The sequence below is a fragment of the Bicyclus anynana genome, chromosome 5, assembly GCF_947172395.1.
Source record: "Bicyclus anynana chromosome 5, ilBicAnyn1.1, whole genome shotgun sequence".
Lineage (NCBI taxonomy): Eukaryota > Metazoa > Arthropoda > Insecta > Lepidoptera > Nymphalidae > Bicyclus > Bicyclus anynana.
In genome coordinates, this window is record NC_069087.1 from 14,499,950 (window position 1) to 14,519,830 (window position 19,881).

Genomic DNA, 19,881 nt, shown 5'->3' on the forward strand with positions numbered 1-19,881 from the left:
GTGGTATTCGCGATGGATTTACAAGATGGAAGTCTTGGATCCCCGATCGGGCCACAGTGATAGTCAAAGGACTGACTGACGTGTGTTCTTCAACAACATTGTGTCTCGAGATGTTTCTGGTACCAGTACTAGACTGGTCTCTTGCACTTTTTCCGTACAGTTACAGAGTTACAGTGGACAGATCCCGCTTGCCTTAATATGGGATGATGACTGGGTTTGAAAATATTGATTTTTATGATACATATTTGCGAAATAAATCTACTATATAAAAATAAGTCGGGTTTTCCTTCCTGAGGCTATAACTCAGAACGCGCGAACCGATTTCCACGGTTTTGCATTCGTTGGAAAGGTCTCGAGCTCCGTGAGGTTTATAGCAAAGAAAATTCAGGAAAAGGTAGGGGTAGGATGGGGGTAGGGTAGGGGTAGGGTAGAGGTAGTTGAAAGTTTACATCGAGTTTCACGCGGACGAAGTCGCGGGCGTCTGCTAGTAAGATTATAAAATCGCAAAATCTATTAAAAATCTTTTATCGTAATTAGATGAAAATTCATGCAGTTTCAGCTTTCTTACATTAAATGTGACATTTTTTAATAAATTACTATAAACATAAACGCACAAATAACAAAGATATTAGTAATTTTATTTGAACGCCCATACAAATCTAACGATCATTATGTATTTACGACGTCATTATACCATTTTGTATGGGGCGTTTTTAAGGGATCTGTGGCAGCGCCGCAAATCTGACCCTTTAAATCCCTGTAGCTCCGAAAGTAATGATCACAGATACCCTGTTACTTTTACAAAATTGCTTTACTGTTAGCATATGCCTAATATATATACAATTTAAAAAACAGTCATCATCCTTGATTAATTTTAATCTATACTAATATTGTAAAGAGGAAAGGTTTGATTGTTTGTTTATTGTCTGAAACTACTGGTAGAAAACTATGCAGGTGAAACTGCTGAAGTAATAAAAAACGCTATGCTAAATTTATTTTTAATTTAACCCAATATACTTTAAAGCTCACAATGAATAAGCTAAATTATTAAACTTAAAACAATGACCAGACCGCAAACATCACAATATTATACAACTATGGATACATTTTAAAATTCTTAAAACCGGTTGTACTATATTATGGTCGACAATATAACTTTGACGTTTCTAGTCACAGCTACTATTGAAAATTCACCTTAAATAGATATTTTAAAACGATTGTTTTACCATCAATTCTTAGTGTAGGTACACAAATAAATGTCTTTCAATAAATATTCTAACTGGTGGAACACACCTTGATGTAATGTGGTAACAAATTGGGATGAGTGATCATTTGGCTTTATGGTAAATTTTTAACAGTATCCTGACTGATCAATAAAAATGGCTGCCACACAGGCGGGACTATCAGTCAATAATAATAATAATAATGTTTTTGAATACCAAACAATACATTTCCTTAAGAACAAGGTCTTTCCTATGTGCAGATATCACATAATTTAAGGGCATGTTTTGAGCCCTTTATACATTTTAAAAATAGAAGGAATAATTTGTAATTTCCAGGAAAAACAATTGTTTTTTCTGTATTGCATTCACAGCATCAGGCTATGTATACACTAGTGGTCCCAGTTGCCTTGTTTTTCTCTGACATTTTTAACAATCACTATACTACAATAAATTGAAACTCCTTAGCAATACAAATATGTTGAAATAAAACTAAGACGTAACTTTTTTGTTTTTGAGTCTTAAATGTTTCAGATATGACACCTCAGAGTAAATATAATACCATAATCATCCTAAATTGCTAACTAAGATATAAAGAGTATATTATACTCTTTATATCATATTATGATAGTATACAACATCTGCACATAAAAAGACTGCCTACATAAGCATAATTTATAGTTCATTTAAACGCCTTTTTTTACGCCATTTACTTGTGCCTCAAGTAGGTAACTCATTAAGCATATCTATTATTGCAATCCTATACACTATGATTGGAATGTGCGAAAAATATGACAATAAACATTCCGTTAAGATGAAATTACATAACTAACATTGAACTTTTATGTAATGAAACATCCCCAACCATGTGCAAAATATAAAATGTTATATATCATAACATACATTAGAGATCATGGGGTACAAATTCTTCAAAGTGAAAAAGCTAGTTTTAAATACTCTACAGTCTCAAAAAAATATTATTATTCTGTTTTTGAAGAAATTTTTGGGACTTTATAAATTAAGGATGTAACAGTGTTAAATATACCATGTTGTCTGATACCCGGCCACAGCAACACAACAGTAGAAAATATGTAAAGTAAAAATACATTGTTGATAGTAGAAGCCATCCAGGCGAGAACACACAGCATGCTCAGAGATATTATGTAGTACTGAAACAAACAAATAATATTATTAAACCTGATATTCATTTGATAAACTGCACTCCAAAGAGCGTTTTACTATTACTTATGAAAAATAAATAATTTGGTAAATTATGATTACTTTATAGAGTGTTCTGTCTTTCAAACCAGTCTAAATAATTTCAGAACAAATTTGTAGTTTAATGTAAAATACTAGGTCAATTGAAACTTAATTTATAAATAATACATTGAAATTTTTTATTTTATTGTGTTTTGGCAGCTCTAAAATAATAATCAGTGCACCACTTTATATAAGAAAGCTTATAGGTATGTATCTCAAATGTTTAAAATATTATAATGGTAAGCAATATAAGTTATTTGAGATCAAATTTTTATAGTACAGAGATATAGAACTCACCATAGAAGGGCTATTCTGTCTCAAAGACCAAAATGACTTTACTTGGACCAGTGTCTTATTATAGTTCAAGACAATGCTCCGGCATATATCCTCATACATCTTCTCTTTCTGTCCAGTCCAGCCAGTCGGCCCATACACTGTGCTGCATATAATTGGTATGATGAAGTCAACAAAGTTCAATATCAATCCAACAACTGCAAAAGATGCTAAAGTGCTGAGATCCATAAGCCATATAGACAGAAACAACACTGTCACAGAGGCAACTATAGCACAAGGGTGCCATTGTTGTTCCCACAGGAACACAGACTTCAGAGGCAAGAGTGCCATCCGCCAGCCCTCCAAAAGCCTCTTCAATTTCTTCACCTGAAGTTCCTGAAAACAAAGATAGGTAATAAAATTAAATTCCAATAACTGGAACCTCTTAAGATATTGGACTCAATCCAATCAAAATAAAATTATAAATTCTAAATTTGTATGATTAGGTGCCTTCACAAATACTTAAAAATTACTTATAGTAAAAAATTTAAAAGGTTTACTGGAGCTTACTGAAGTCAACCTTTTAAATTTTTTGGTTTAAAATTTACATTGAGTACCTACTTAATATATAAACAAATATAATTGTTTTACGTCTTGTTGAGATGTTTTAGAAATTCGAACAATTACAAATAAATAAAGACGATAAACAGAGAAATCTCTTTGTTCAAGTTGTGTCAGTGACATGTAACGATTATCTAAAAAAATAAAATACGTCCAAAATATCCTCAAACGACAAACAAATCCCTTGTTATATTTGTATGAACGTTTAACGAGCTTAAATAGTATAACAATAATGAACAATTATGTCCATTTAATGATATATTAAGTAAATAGTACCTGAATTGCATCTTCCATTTTGTTTGCAGTTCTTTAAGACTTAGGACGACTAACGTAGCAACTGTTTTATTAATAATTACTCGGGTAATTAGAAAACAAACAGGTAATTAATATGTTTGTAGCCCAATTAACTAATGTATAAATATAATTAATTTTTGAGAGCAAAATTTGTAAAACCGCAACCGCTGATTTGACTTTTCAATCAATTAAAATAACCAAAGAGAAAAGATGAACTGTCAAGTGTCAACTACTCATGCTAAGTCTACTGTCACCCTGTCAACGACATCTAATTCCTCTATGGTTATGGCAAACCTCTATCAATTTATCTTTTTGACTTCTCGGAGGAATTAAATATTCTTTTTAATTTCTAAAAATGTCCAAGAAAAATAAGAAAAGTAAGTTTAGGTTATTTCTAATCTGCTGGTTCTTTTCAAGCTATAGATATTTAGAGCCAACAGCCAAATACATTGAACTTGGCTAATGGCTTCCACTTTCACAGCTACTTTAAGATAGAAAATCAAGTTGCTCCAAAGTACAAATGCTTGTGTAAAGACACATAGTCGCGATGTGCCGTTCTTTCTACATTGGGCTAACAGAGTTAATAGGGATGATAATAGTTTTTAAATTGGGAATGATAACAGTAAAGCAATTTTGTAAGTAACAAGGTATCTGCGATCATTACTTTTGGAGGTACAGGGATTTAAAAGTAGTGTTACAGAAGGTGGGAGAAGTAAAATAATATTTTCACTGTACACAAATTTATTCGATAACAATTTCAGCATAGCTTCCGCTATAATGTTAATATTACACGCTGATGATAGTATATCAATGAATCTGCTAAACAACCCTCTATTTTATAATATTTGCAAAGTTAGTGTCTACTGTTGGTAGCACGAATATGTTAACAATACAAGTACGTTTTAATAATAGTTCCGGAGTATTATTATACAAACCAAACGTTATAATTCTATCTAAAACACATTAATAATTAAAAGATATTTATAACGATCGTAAAATAATATTAAAATATCGAAACACAAAGTTGAGAAATTAAATACAAACTAAATCATAACGTGACGTCATAGTTGTCAAGAGTAAAATAACCAATGATGAATTTATATCATGTAAAATAAATAATTATATTTATATCAATAATTAATAATAACCTCTCCACTGTTCGGATTGATAATCATTGTTACTTAATTAAATTTAACTATAATAACCGGAAGTCATAAAAGTATGAAATGAAATGACGCTACTATACGCTAGGCGGCGACACTTATCTATACGAAATAGGCGGGAAGCAGGTACTATTTGTAACATTCGGCCATCCTGAAGAAGCCGTGTCCCACGGCGTTCTGGTAACACTCTGGTATCTCCCACCACCACCACCATCAGTTATCTGGAAAGAACAGGATCCAGCAGTAATTTGAAACTGACAAGGTTTTGATCAATATACATAATCGAAGTGCTATCATAAAGCCTAATTCGTTTCTGGTAATTATGTTCATGGGTCACTTAGACTTCAAACCCAAACAATAAGTATATTGTGCTATCTATATGAAAGAAATTCAGAAATTATGATAAAACAAAAACATCGCTATTAGTACTTCCAGACAGGTACCTAATCTGGAAACTGTACTTATTTTACTATACTGTCTGTAAAAATCTGTACTTATTTTACTATAAAATCACATATTTGAATTTTTTCTGCGTATTAGTTACTAGGGCATTCCGACTTCAATAAATATGAATCACTAAGATAACTTGATTAATCAAAACACGACACTTGACACGACAGTAGACTATTTGTAAAGATTCTACCACCGGTTCGGAAGGCAGGTTCTGAGAAGATACCGGCAAGAAACTCAACAGTTGCTCTTTTGAAAAAGTCATAGAGTATTATAATTTACAATTGATAACAATTACAATTTCTTATAGTTTTATTTCCTGTGTGAAGGTGGAAGCTGACCCAATGGCCTCCAAGCGCTTTTATCTTTATAGGAACTCATCAATGTTGTAGTAACCTCGACTAAGTAAATGTTTTTTAACACATTGCTTAAAGCTATGCATTGGCAGGTCCATCACAGTTTTGGGGATCTTATTATAGAAGAGTACACCCAAACCTACAAAAGATTTTTTTTTACTCTTTGGAGACGATATGCAGAAATAACTAACTTATGCCCGTGTCTAGTAAGACGTGGGTTTAAATCTCCTTTTCGTTTGGAATTCGTTCGTTCAATTTAGGTAAGCACACAAATACTTAGGTATTTCACACAGACAAAAACGTGTGTCACACAGACCCATGTCACACAGACGCAGGTCACACAGACGCAGGTCACACAGACGCAGGTCACACAGACGCAGGTCACACAGACGCAGGTCACACAGACGCAGGTCACACAGACGCAGGTCACACAGACGCAGGTCACACAGACTTAGGTCACAAAGTCATATATCATACAAACATATAGTAAAAGGTAAGCCATAGTCGAATATATAGATATAGACAGACGTGAGTCGCATAGAAGTGAATCACTGACGAGTGCCACATAAGACAGAAGTCACGTAGAAGTAAACCAAGAGGAACCGAATCACATATATCGCCACTTATGCATAAGTCACATAGAGAGAATCTTACAATAATATTGTTTCAATTGTGCGTTTTTTTTTTATTTAGAACTGTGAAAATCAATGTTAATTCTCGACTACCGTATATGAGGACATCTGTAACTTCATTTTCCTCCCTATCTACCAGAACAATCTGCAAATACGTAGAACTATTAATCTTGTTAATATTACAAGAATATAATTTAATATCTGTACTTATTCACTACCACATTCTATCAATAGACGACCTTTGAATTAAATTAATTGAATCTGTAAACTGCATCCCATAAGGTCTTAGCCCCCACACACTATAGTACAAATTTTATACGTACCGACCTATCTCATGTTACGCTTTAGAAATCTCTTATGATTAGATTTTAGTATATAAGTACATTTATATTGTAGTTTTCCCAAAAAACATATGTTTCCAAAATCAGTAATTCTGTGTATATCTATATTAATAATATGTGGGTACGAAACATCATTTTCATTACAGACATATTTTTGTTGATATAGCTATTGTTCCGTTTATTGTGTAGGTCTTGCTCTTGTACCTACATTAGGTGGCTGTAGTTCGCGGGTTGGACAAACTGACATTCAAACATTTTTATGACTGAACATTATGATGAGCTTACTGGAATAAGGAGTATTAATTCCTCGTGTGATATAGAAAAGTGTATCGTCTCACGTTTTTCCACTATCGGACATAATAACTACTATTTACTCGAGCCATCTATGATCGTTTAAATTTACACACACCTGACCATTAGCATACATAAAGTTCTATAGCATTCAATATAACCCTGATTTACCATTCTTCAACAAACTGTTAAATTACGGATAGTGGAAGCTTTACTCCATTATTATAAAGTAACTAGCTGACCCAACCAATGTTGCTTTGCTTTAGAAGTTTTACTACTAATCACCCTTATCGTTTAAGGGTATCAAAAATGTATAACAACCTTTTTTCGGACCTACCTAATATTATCTACATATAAAACTTAATCAGAACCGGTCAAACTATTTTGGAGGATTATAGCAACTAATCATATTATGATAATTTTATATGTAAAGCTAATCCAAATGATATTATTTATTTACCCATTAACTTTTAATCTTTTGATAGTATATAGTGAACTGAAAATTGTAACAGGAATAGCCTGACTAAAACACATTTTGTAAGAATAATCAATTGATACAGTTAGCACCATAGTATAAATGGTTCCCTAGTATTTACAAAAGGCCCCTTAATGATGTAGACACATATAGTATTCAAATAAATAATTAGAACTCCCTCTAACTTTAGGCATACGATAACTTTCCATAAGCGCATGGTACACAATACTGCATGTATTTTTTTTAATATAAGAAAAAGTAAATCTTTATATTTTTTTTTTACTTATTTAAAACCTGTGGTATCAAGTACTTAAATATGATATTTTTGCAACTACTACTAATTGTTAAGTTTTAGCTTAATTAATCGGTCTCAGTATAGTTTTCTCATTTAAGCAGTTATTTTAACTAATATAATAGTTTTGTGTACAGGTGCGATGAAAGTTGTAATTTTCGTATTGAATTTGAAACTAGATGGCCCTGAGCTACAGTAAGATGCGGTAACTTTGGTGTGTTACTTAACCTAAACTAAATGTTGAATTGTGATTAAGGGCTCTTATGTTCAGGGTATAATGCTTATCATTTCTCATCGCGAAAAGAAGACTCTGTTCAATTAGAGTTAGCCGTATACCACTGTATTCTAATTAGAGAGCCAGCTTGAATTGTCAATTTTCTTTCTTTCCTGACTTATAAGTATCTTATTTGTGAACCGAAATCCTGAATAGCTAGCCACCCTTAAGCTAGGAGTAAACGAGGTAATAAATTATATTAGAACTAAAATAGCCCGTTGAGCAATTGATAAGTACAGACAAACCCTAAGAGCAGATTTTATTATTTATCAAATCTACATCAGTTAAATCCTCGAATTATATGATAGAACTCTTCTTCAGAAGTTACTTCAATAAAGTACGCGATAGGCATACCTAATTATCACGTCTTGGCTAGTACCTACTGATTTTAATTTACTATAGCGCTATTAATGAACTCTGTAAACGCTTTACTGTCATAAACGTCAACACCAAGTAGTATCAAGTATTTAATTTTTCTAATTTTAAATGCTTTGAGATGTCCTGTCTGACTGTAATAAAAACTGGATAAACTGAATTCTGAACTAATACTATAATTATGATTAGTTACGATAAGTTGTTATATTTCATGAACAGTTTAATATGGGAGTATTTTGTAGGGTGATATAATAAGCAATAACATTTAATAGCTAATTGTGCAACCTACCGTACAAGTAATTCAATCAATAATATTAAACAATCTTACTTTGCCCGCGGTTATTTAACACTTTTATGGAATACTTTACGAGACTCTTTTGATATCGGTATATGTTAATTTGGTTGTTTTAGGTAACATGGCGTTATGTACGGGATATTATTTATTTTTACTTGGCAGTTGGATGGATCTAAACATAAAAAGGTTTTTCTAATATTTGATATATTATATGCTGTTTTTTTACTGTTTGTGAAAGAGCTCTATTCACTTATCAACTTCGCCAAGGAGAGCTATAATTTACCCAATTAGCTAAACAGAACTTTGTACAAAATGCCTGTTTACTTTTTATTATTACTCAAACAAATCAATAAAATGTAGCTTTGGTAAGAAGTCATACATTTAAAATAAATCAACTAAGGTTATAAACAGTTTTCTTGCTAGAAACTATTATACGACTGCAAGACTTTTGTACAGGACAAGATTACTAATAGGTATTTGAATCAGTGACTAGTTGTACCAGCGACTTGATTATTTACTGCCTTCTATAAAATGTATAACAGTATAATAATCATTAAAAACTTTAACTTTCACGTATCACTACTTGAACACATCACGAGTACTTTATCCATATACCTGCATGTCTCGTCACATAGACATATGTAACCTATACCTACTACTCCACTAATATTTACTAGTGAGCACCTCCAAAACTTTTCATAACAATGGGCGATTTTTACTATTTTTCTGGCAGTATACTCAATTTACTTGTCGTACCAATGTATTATGTAATTTTATATGCACGCGGCACACCAATGGCGAGGCGTTTGTATAAGCGCAAAAAAAAAGTTTACGATATAAAAGTATACATAGCTGGACTGACCTGGACTATGTGTTTGCTGCCGCGGAGTTTATGATGTCGCAGCAACCCAGCAGGTGGCTCGGCGCGGCGGCGCGGCGGCGCGGCGACTAGAGGCTCGTGCTCCCGCAGGTGTAGCAGGGCCCCAGTCCAGAGGGCTGAAGCGTAGGAGAGGCGCCATACACTGCAAGTTTTCTACACGTTCGCTGCCGCATTGACGATGCTTCTGTCTTCTTAGTTGCTTCTTTCTTGTTCAGATGAAAACCCAAAGAGTTAATCAGACGTTTTGAGGCTGGAAGGCATTTGAACGTAGCTCCACCAGAAGGCTTTTGATGATAGACGATAAAGCGTCTTCTCCAATAATGTTGCACTTCTCGAAGTCTTCCTTAATCCTTTGCTCTTACCGACATGACATCAAATTTTTCAACAAAGTCGACTAGTCGTAGAATGCTGTATCCGGACACGCTTGTATGACGATATTGTAGTCTTCGAAGTCTTTGTACCAGCGTTCATCAGGGTATTGTAGACGAAGCTTGATTAGAAACTTCTTTGAGTTCCAATTCTGTGCGTCACATGTAGTTGATTTCTTGGTAAGGGCGTGGTGTAGAAGAAGAAAAAAAATTTCCGTTTTTGCTTTCATCGATTCTTCTTCTTGCAGAGACCCGTAGCGTAGGATCCCAACAGTTTTATGCCCACTTCTGAGATGTTACAGAAGGTGGGAGAAGTAAAATAATATTTTCACTGTACACAAATTTATTCGATAACAATTTCAGCATAGCTTCCGCTATAATGTTAATATTACACGCTGATGATAGTATATCAATGAATCTGCTAAACAACCCTCTATTTTATAATATTTGCAAAGTTAGTGTCTACTGTTGGTAGCACGAATATGTTAACAATACAAGTACGTTTTAATAATAGTTCCGGAGTATTATTATACAAACCAAACGTTATAATTCTATCTAAAACACATTAATAATTAAAAGATATTTATAACGATCGTAAAATAATATTAAAATATCGAAACACAAAGTTGAGAAATTAAATACAAACTAAATCATAACGTGACGTCATAGTTGTCAAGAGTAAAATAACCAATGATGAATTTATATCATGTAAAATAAATAATTATATTTATATCAATAATTAATAATAACCTCTCCACTGTTCGGATTGATAATCATTGTTACTTAATTAAATTTAACTATAATAACCGGAAGTCATAAAAGTATGAAATGAAATGACGCTACTATACGCTAGGCGGCGACACTTATCTATACGAAATAGGCGGGAAGCAGGTACTATTTGTAACAGTAGTTTGCGGCGCTGCCGCGGTTCCTTATAGACGCCCCATACAAAATGTTACGTTTTAATGACGTCGTAGGTCATAATGATCATTAGATTTGTATGGGCGTTCAAACAAAATTACTAATATCTTTGTTATTTGTGCGTTTATGTTTATAGTTCACGTATTGAAAAATGTCACATTTAATTTAAGTATGGAAGCTAAAACTGTATGAATTTTAATGTAATTACGATAAAAGGTTTTTAATAGGTTTTGAAATTTCATAATCTTATTTATTTTGCAAATATCCAGACAATTTTTGCTTTTTATGTATAAATTAGTTAACGTTGACCTTATATACTCCAATGTCATCATCCCATTCATTAATCTATTAAGGTAAATAATACATTTTAAAATGCATATGTATTTAATAACATCATATTTTAGTCAAATATATCAAATAAAGATTATAAAAATAAAAGAATGTAGATATAGTATATGAATAGTATAAAAAAATAACTTAAAAATTCAGTTTGACTGATGATTAAAGATTCTTCTTAAAGTAATACATAATATGATAGATCATTTTTAAGACTTCACTCTCCTGAAGTATCTTTTGCCAGGTGTTTTTGCTTTCTCATGTGTCAATGTCTGAAAAAAAAAATTAATATGTTGGAAATTGAGTAATTAGCTCTGCAACTGATTCCAGTTCTACATTACGTTAAACCCATTGATCTCCTATTAAAAAGTGGATGCACAATCAGCGATCAAAAAACGTCCCCACTCAATGAGTGGCAAACACAACTTCTTGGCACTCAATTCAAGTAGTCGCATTTGCAAATTCAACCTTAAACTCAATCCTTAAGGTTCAATTAACTCTAAATTAGGGGTTTTCTTGAATATTGGACAATATTTAAAGGCCTTTATGTATAATTTTCTTTACCAATAATTCTAAAACTGTCAAAGCAAAATGGCCAGTTTTTAAGTGATTTTTTCTACATGATTGTGCATCCTTTTATTATAAGAGGTCAGTGGATAAACTGAATATTGAAGTTAATGTGATTTACCCAATCCACTGGTGTAACTATACACTGTGATCTTAAGCCCGTAGCAAATTCATTGGATGGGACCACAGAAAAAAGGTTATTGTATTTTTTTTTGTGTTAGATTACTCACAGCTTCTCAGGTTGGGGGCCCCTTTGCAAGCACTGCCGCCCCTATACTTACGCCACAGGGTCAACCGATAATATAAAATGTCGAGAGCATTGAACATACAGGCCGTGATAGCCCAGTGGATATGACCTCTGCCTCTGATTCTGGGGGGTGTGGGTTCAAATCCGGTCCGGGGCATGCACCTCCAACTTTTCAGTTGTGTGCATTTTAAGAAATTAAATATCACGTGTCTCAATCGGTGAAGGAAAACATCGTGAGGAAACCTGCATACCAGAGAATTATCTTAATTCTCTGCGTGTGTGAAGTCTGCCAATCCGCATTGGGCCAGTGTGGTGGACTATTGGCCTAACCCCTCTGAGAGGAGACTCGAGCTCAGCAGTGAGCCGAATATGGGTTGATGACGACGACGACTGAACATACTACATTACAATGAAAGCAGTACAGTAAAGCATTCAGAATTACAGAACACTAGCATCCAGTCCCACTCTCAGAGAAGTGGTGCTAATGTGAAATATTGCATGTGGATAGTAACTACTAACTAGCCACAATCATAGTTTACCACCAGATCAGCCCTGAGCTAATTCAAAAAAAAATAAACCTTTACTGACTTGATCTGAGTTGAGAAGTTAGCAGTCTGAGAAAGTATTTTTAAAAAGATTACCAAATCTATGACCAATCATCATCATCAACCCATATTCGGCTCACTGATGAGCACGAGTCTCTCTCCGAATGAGAGGAGTTAGGCCACCACCCTGGCCCAATGTGAATTGGCAGACTTCACACACGTAAAATTAAGAAAATTCTCAGGTATGCAGGTTTCCTCACATTCCTCACAATGTTTTTCCCCTCAAATGCATACAACTGAAAAATTGGAGGTGCATGGCCCAGACCGGATTCGAACCTACGCCCTCCGGAATCAGAGGCACAGGCTATGACAAATATTCTCTCATAAATGAAAAATTTACCAAATCTGTGACCCCTCTATAATATTATATGAAATTATTCTTTCTTAAATGGTTTTAAGTTTTAGAACTTACAATAACACATTCATCATCAGTGAACATGTAATGTCTGCCACATTTATCACCAGTCTCAGGAATAACTGATTGGGTGACAAGTTCATTGTCATTTACCAAAGTTGTTATACTCTGAAAAGGAACACAATATAATATTAGTTAGAGCCCACTTATACACAATATAATATTAGGAACACAATATAATATATATATGATCTGTTGCACATGGATTTCAATAGTAAAAAGCTGGCTGGCTGGCTCGTCCTGAAATTGTTCTCTAGGATTAGGACCACCTAATATTTATATATTTAACTGTCTTTATTCGTGTTCTTCTCAAATAATACAGAAGCGGAAAAGGGGAGTGTTAATCGATTGTCAACCTTAACCCAACACCCATTGGTCACAAGTCCAGGGCTCTGCTCGGAGATTTTATCTCTGCCACACGATGGATATGGCAGCTGCATTGTGGATCCATGGAATGTTAAGATATTCTTAGATACTCTTTATACTGTGTATTCTCAACAAATAAATGAATGCATGAATGATATCTATAGTATATATATACTTGCGTAGTATCAAATATTAGCACCAGCTTCAATTGTGAACAACCAAATATACCAACTAATAAGTGTGAACAACTCCCGATTAAGATATGATTCTGACTGGCGACACTAGGTGTCGGCAGTCAGAATCATATCTTAAATCATATCATATCTTGTTTTAAATAAAACAAGAGACAAAACATCTCTTGTTTTATTTAAAAAAAAATTTTGAATAGCTTCATACAATATATTTTTTACAACCGATCCTGACCTGATACCGGGCCTAATGGCAGATAATAATGGCCTGTTGAAGTTTGCACCAACAATCAATATTTTGAGCATTAGAAAGCATTAACTCTGTCACTGATTTAATTATCAATTAATGATCATGTGTAGCTTTATAATTAATAATTAGTGTGTGTAAGAGAGAGCCAGCGTTTTACAGTTGGTTTTCCCTAGTAGATTAGTATTTTATGTATTTAAAGTGTAAGTATTACTTGGATAAAACTAAATATAAAACCAATGTTCATCAGATTAAGCAAATGGTTATTAAAATTAGGCTCTTTTCAGTATAAAATTAAATACTTTAAAGTATTTTAGCACCTATTAACTATAGAAACTACAAGTAAAGAAACTACATATCAAGCAAAAATATATCTTGTGCTTGCATCAAATGATAAACATATCAAGATTTGAATTGCATAAGATAAATATTTCTAGAATATTATTTATTCCATGTATTCAGAACCTACATCTATGCATAAGTTATTTGGGGGCCAGGGAATAATTGCGGCCCTGTGGTGCAATAATTTAAATAATTCAAAAGTCAATAGCACAAAAGATAATTAAAAAAAAATATATTTTTCTAGATTTTATCAGATTATATATAATATTTTGGCTTGACTGATTTTGATGAAATTTTCGGTTTTGGCAGGTAGAATAGATTATAATCTATTATCCCTAAATTTTGCCCGTTCTACCCCCTAGATAAATTAATTGGGCAAAACTATGTTTTCTGGGTCAAATTATATTAGAATAATACAACAAGGGAAACTGGTATAGACAAAAAATAAATGAGTGTTAGCTTTTCTGAGCTCTACCGAGGTTAAACTCACTGGAAAAGGATTATGTGTGCCTAAGGATAAAAAAGGTATAAAATTCATTATTCATCATTCATTCATTTTAGGGACACTTGGTCCAGAAAACGACCCAGAAGGAATAAAGACTATTAATAAGTATATATAATTATGTATTTCTCAAAGCTTACCTTAATAGTTGTGCTTGGCATATGTTCCTCATATTCCTCTCCAATTTTGTATTTTGTCTCAACTGTTCTTAGTAAGGAAGAATTTTTTATGGTTATATTATCACCATCCACTGTTATTTCCATTAATGGTGATGACATTGCCATCATCTTACGCCCCACATATGGTACACCTATAAACATTTATTTTATGTATTTTCACACCCACTACACAACAAATATTTATAATTTACTTAATAAAATTAAGAAGAAAATTAAAATCTTTATAGAGAACTTTAGCTACATCTATCTACATTATGTGAAATAGAGTTTGACTTGAATTCCTGAATTAGAAATAGAGTATTTTAAGGCAATTGGAGTAATTCAAGAAGATCACAAACTTTCATTTATTTATATGTCTGTTTGATTGCAATAGTCTGAAGAACAGATTTTCATGCATTCTTCTCAGGTAGATTAAGAGCAAACTAATATGCTAAGCTTCATCAATAATTTAAGGTCAAAAGTGATTTCAGCAAGTAAGAAATATGGATGTTCTATAGCTTACTGTTAATAACACTTACCTACTGCAATGAAATAGTCATCAATATCCTCATTTTTGTAGTGTTGATACTTTCCAGCTATTGGTGGCATTATTTTATCTTTTTATTCCAGTCTAAAAATGTAAAATAATACAAAAGAGTTATAAATGCTATGTTAAGAAAATTATAAAAAATCCTGACATTAAAGAACCTTGACGTTTAAAACTTTTAAATTAAATGCACTTTGCTGCCTAGTGTTTAAACTGATAACTTTTATCATACAATTTGCTCACGTACAAAGATTACAAACGATGTAAAAGATGACCGACCGATAATTTATAACAGTTCATAAGCGAAGAGTGATCTAATCAATTACTATTATTTATCATTAGTCTATATATTTTAATTCATTGTTTATTTAACTTATTTGCTGTTTTAGAAATGAATTCCCAGTCACGTCTGAAAATGTAATTGATTCCTGGCACTAGTAGCTCTAACTTTGAATAACATTTGTACCTTGAAAATCAAAAATTGCTGTATATTTATTAGTTTTATTTATTTTTGCAATTTAATTTTTACTGCAACTTTATGTAAAACCACAAACAAGTTAACAACCACAAACGTCAACTCAAATGATGTCACAGATTATTAATGATGTAAAAAAGAGTGTTTAATGTCAACTTGTCAAAACACTCACCACAGATCTACAATCAGTATCATAGACACTGTCAAAGTAGTCTGAACAAGCCTTTAGCAAAAATCACCACCAACGCAAAGAAAGAAGAAGAAATAAATAACAATCATAATAAAGAAGAACCACCATTATTTTATATCTATATCTGTTTATTAGTTAGTCTGTCCTATGTAATGTACCACAGACGACTAAAAATATTGAACACTTTGAACCCATGAACCACATAGATTGCCATTTACAATTTCCTGAGTTCCACACAAGCGAAAACCTTTTTTCTTCCCTCTGACCAAATCAAAACGAAAAAATCTCGTTTGTGGTTTAGTATCACACTTGAGAAAACACAGTTATCTTGAAATCATAAACAGACATTTCAATTTTATTTATATGTATTGATAATTGACGGAATAAAAAGATCTTTGTGTATAAAATATTTCTTGCCGCTTGCTGATTCTGATTCTGACCCATCTGATAGTAATTTAAAAATCACCTATAAACAGAGCAATACACATCGCAGGGCATGCGAAGAGCACGTTCTATTAAATGACGCCTGTATCTATTAACTTGAGATGGATTCATTGGTCATAACATGGGATATCATGATCAGATCCTAGTATCCTGGGACCGAATAAATAATTTCCTTTCTAACAAATAAAGAATAATCAAAATCAGCTGTTTTTAATGGCATTGTAATAGTTACGCACGCAACGCACGTGTACGTGTATAGTCTAGTTTCTCATCATCATCTCCTTTACACCACTTGTGTGGGGTCGGAAATCCCACTTAGGTGGGCTGTGTAGTCTGTTTCTGTTCATAGTAAAACTGTTCTATAAATCGACTGCATAATATCGATTATTATAGTTAATAATAAAACAACATCCATAGCATCATTTACTGTTCATGATTATTGTATAATAGGAACCGGTAGTAGCACAATTAAAAAAAGTGTGTGTCAGCTCCGACGCACGAATGGAGTTTACTCTTTCAGATCGACTGCCTAAATAAATGTATGTTGCCTCACAGCATACACTATGTACGTCTCAATACTGACGCCTGAATAGTGAAAGGTACGCAACCAACGAGCTGCAGGCTCGGTGAAAAGTGCGCAGAATAGGTTGCGAACAAAAAACGTAACTTTACTACTCATGTTTTTTTCATAACGGGGGCTATGAAAAATCGATTATTAAGGAGTAAACTCCACAAAACTCCCTTCTATAGAACCAATTTTCACAAATGGAATATGGTCTATAATTGAATCAGAATACCCGCAATTTAGGAAATTCCCCCAAAACTACGCATTTATTTTAAAGTTCTTGGTGTTACACGTTAAGAAATTAAAAAATAAGATTAAAGTAATAACCCGTTTCTCTATGACTTCGCTCTTTAAATTTTGTAGTCTATAGTTATTGTGTTTATGAATTTCTGACGTGTGTGTGTGATTGTGGGCTAAACTGAATGTTTTGTGAGCGCAAGTGTTTACTGTTTAGTAACTCAACGTATTCATAAAAAAAATTAATACAGTCAAAACGCGAGTGTACATATTATTAATTAAGAGAAAATGAAACAGTGGTAAATAGATAAACATTGGTTTAGTACGCCAACTCCGTAATCGTAAATTATAAATAATTATTTGTAAGTGTTTATTCCATAAATAAAAGGAATTTTGTTCGTGTGATATTAGTGTTGAGTTAATTTTGTTCTGTTAGTGAAATATTGTGAGTACGATGGCTGATAAAGATGACTATTTGACTTCTTATCGGGAGTTCTTCGAGAATTTCGCGGCGACCGTCGACCCCGAGGATCAGTTGCCAGTGAACATAGCGGGCTATACAATAACAGAGGCAGAGTTGCCGGGCGAAGTGTTATATTGGACCACCCAGTATTTGACTGAAAAGTAAGTAACTTTGCATTCATTGCCTCCTTAAAAAAGGTGGTTACCTTTTTCGCAGATCACGGGTTCATGAGGGCTTAGAAGGTCCTGCCACCCTCTGACAAAAGATAAAATTTACTTGACAAAATTACAATTATTTGCTATTACTGATTATTATTAAGGTTGTTTTTAATGTTTGTTATAAATAATACATAGTCCTTAGGGAAGGCAGTGCATTTTTGAATCCACAAAGTGCACCCAATTGTCTTTGTCATATTTTGTTGCTTAGTTAGGTCAAATATTTAGGTCTGTCATCCTTTTAATTTTTTTTATTCCCTACAAGTTAGCCCTTGACTACAATCTCACCTGATGGCAAGTGATGATGCAATCTAAGATGGAAGCGGGTTAACTTGTTAGGAGGAGAAAATCCACACCTCTTTACTTTCTACACAACTAAATTGCTTGGCAGTATGTCTTTTAATGTAGGGTGGTAACTAGCCATGGCCGGAGCCTCTCAGCCAGACCTGGACCAATTAAGAAAACCTCAATCTGCCCAGCCAGTTATTGAACCGAGGAACTCTGTCTTGTAAATTCACCCACTTACCACTGGGCTACGGAGGCCATAATTGTGGCCATTGAGGCTAATTAAGTGGGTATCATTTCCTGTGCCTACTATAGTAAATTCTTCTTTATAAACTTTTAGAGCTTTTAGGTGACTTTTTCATTTCTTAATAATGCAATTGTGTAGTATATATTTCTATGAGGCCTCTTATGAGGCCTGACTGGTGATCAGTCCTACCTAGGGACTATTCTACCCAAATACTCTAATATAAGACACAGGTTCACTTGCTTTGTCACCGGTGTCTTATCAGTGTCCCCCCCCTCCAACCTTCCTGTAGCTTTTGTCAAGCTAACACTATCCCCTGGTAAGATTCGTCTGATCTGCTTCATTTACTGCTAGTGACTCCCATCTTAATAGCATGTACATGGGACGCTTAGCTATAAAGTGATAGCTGGTCTGCTCCTCTGCACAACTTGGACTTGAAGATATGGCTATGAATCTTTTCATTACATTGAGGAGTCTACTGAACAGATTGTGTACTAAGTACAAGTAATAAAAACTATCTTAAAATTGCCAAAAAAAAAATAGGCCAATAAAGCAATGAAACACAATGATTCATGTACCTTGACCCTCAGTTTCACTTTATTTTAACCACTTACTCTACAGTTCTCAAACTTAATTTACAAAATTTTAAGGCAGATTTATATGTATATGTCTGATGTGTCGTGTTGTGGCGCATCAGAACTAAATCTATTTCATACATTTTGTATGTGATGCATCAGAACCCATCACGACATGTCCATTACACATAAGTGTAAATGGTGCCATATAAAATGTATTATATTGATTCTGTACGACATGTCACGATACAACACATCAGACAAATGTAAATCTGGCTTTATCTATACTTCTATACTAATATTATAAAGCTGAAGAGTTTGTTTGTTTGAACATGCTAATCTCAGGAACTACTGGTCTGGTTTGAAAAATTCTTTCAGTGTTAGACAGCCCATTTATCGAGGAAGGCTATAGGCTATATATCATCCCCGTATTTCTACAGGAACGGGAACCGCGCGGCGTCAGCTAGTTATATATAAATGTGAAAGGTTCATGTTCACATTCATCATGAAATCTCAAAAACAGCTTGACCTACAAAGATGAAATGTTGACAGTAGTTAGTTGACATCTGTTAAAAATGGTTATTGTGAATGGTCCGGATTAAGGAGGTTTAAGGGCGGACAAAGTCGCAGGTGTCCACTAGTATTTGTAATACTCTTTATATTTAAAGTACTTTTCAAAGGAACAATGGTTTCTCTCCTGCTGTAGACTGAGGGTTTTGACTTTATAATGTTTAAAACACATTCTACAGTACATATTACCTTTGTTAAGCTAATATTATTTGAATGTTTGAACAAGTGTTGGTGTGTTACAAATAGTCATAGATTTTATTAGATAATAGAATGTCGGGGTCATTAAACTAGGATGTAGTTGGTTTAACCTGTCATAT

At 33.4% G+C, this 19,881-nt stretch overlaps 3 protein-coding genes across 5 annotated transcripts in view; 1 reads left to right on the plus strand and 2 right to left on the minus strand.

The window, feature by feature from the left end:
- Positions 1 to 986: 986 nt before the first annotated feature.
- LOC112052140 (ADP-ribosylation factor-like protein 6-interacting protein 1) lies at positions 987 to 3,869 on the minus strand. Its single transcript, XM_024091090.2, has 3 exons — positions 3,651 to 3,869; positions 2,778 to 3,149; positions 987 to 2,389 (listed from the first exon to the last, which is right to left on the minus strand). Exons 1-3 carry the CDS (start codon positions 3,666 to 3,668, stop codon positions 2,201 to 2,203), a joined length of 579 nt encoding a protein of 192 aa, XP_023946858.1. The 5' UTR covers positions 3,669 to 3,869; the 3' UTR covers positions 987 to 2,200.
- Positions 3,870 to 11,146: 7,277 nt separating this feature from the next.
- LOC112052139 (fatty acid-binding protein 12) lies at positions 11,147 to 15,902 on the minus strand. 2 transcript variants are annotated; one of them, XM_024091089.2, is made up of 5 exons: positions 15,768 to 15,902; positions 15,294 to 15,385; positions 14,737 to 14,906; positions 12,949 to 13,059; positions 11,147 to 11,389 (listed from the first exon to the last, which is right to left on the minus strand). In XM_024091089.2, exons 2-5 carry the CDS (start codon positions 15,361 to 15,363, stop codon positions 11,327 to 11,329), a joined length of 414 nt encoding a protein of 137 aa, XP_023946857.1. In that variant the 5' UTR covers positions 15,364 to 15,385; positions 15,768 to 15,902; the 3' UTR covers positions 11,147 to 11,326. The 2 variants fall into 2 exon arrangements, with proteins under 2 accessions (XP_023946857.1, XP_052737489.1); XM_052881529.1 differs by lacking the exon at positions 15,768 to 15,902 and adding an exon at positions 15,549 to 15,613.
- Positions 15,903 to 17,374: 1,472 nt separating this feature from the next.
- LOC112055609 (microtubule-associated protein 4) overlaps positions 17,375 to 19,881 on the plus strand; it is a 129,914-nt gene continuing 127,407 nt past the window's right edge. Inside the window, exon 1 of one of the 2 annotated variants that reach the window (XM_052881531.1) lies at positions 17,375 to 17,836. In XM_052881531.1, coding sequence (XP_052737491.1) covers positions 17,667 to 17,836 — 170 coding nt within the window. In that variant the 5' untranslated portion in view covers positions 17,375 to 17,666. The remainder of the gene's footprint in view (positions 17,837 to 19,881) is intronic. The other variant, XM_052881530.1, reaches the window with a different exon arrangement.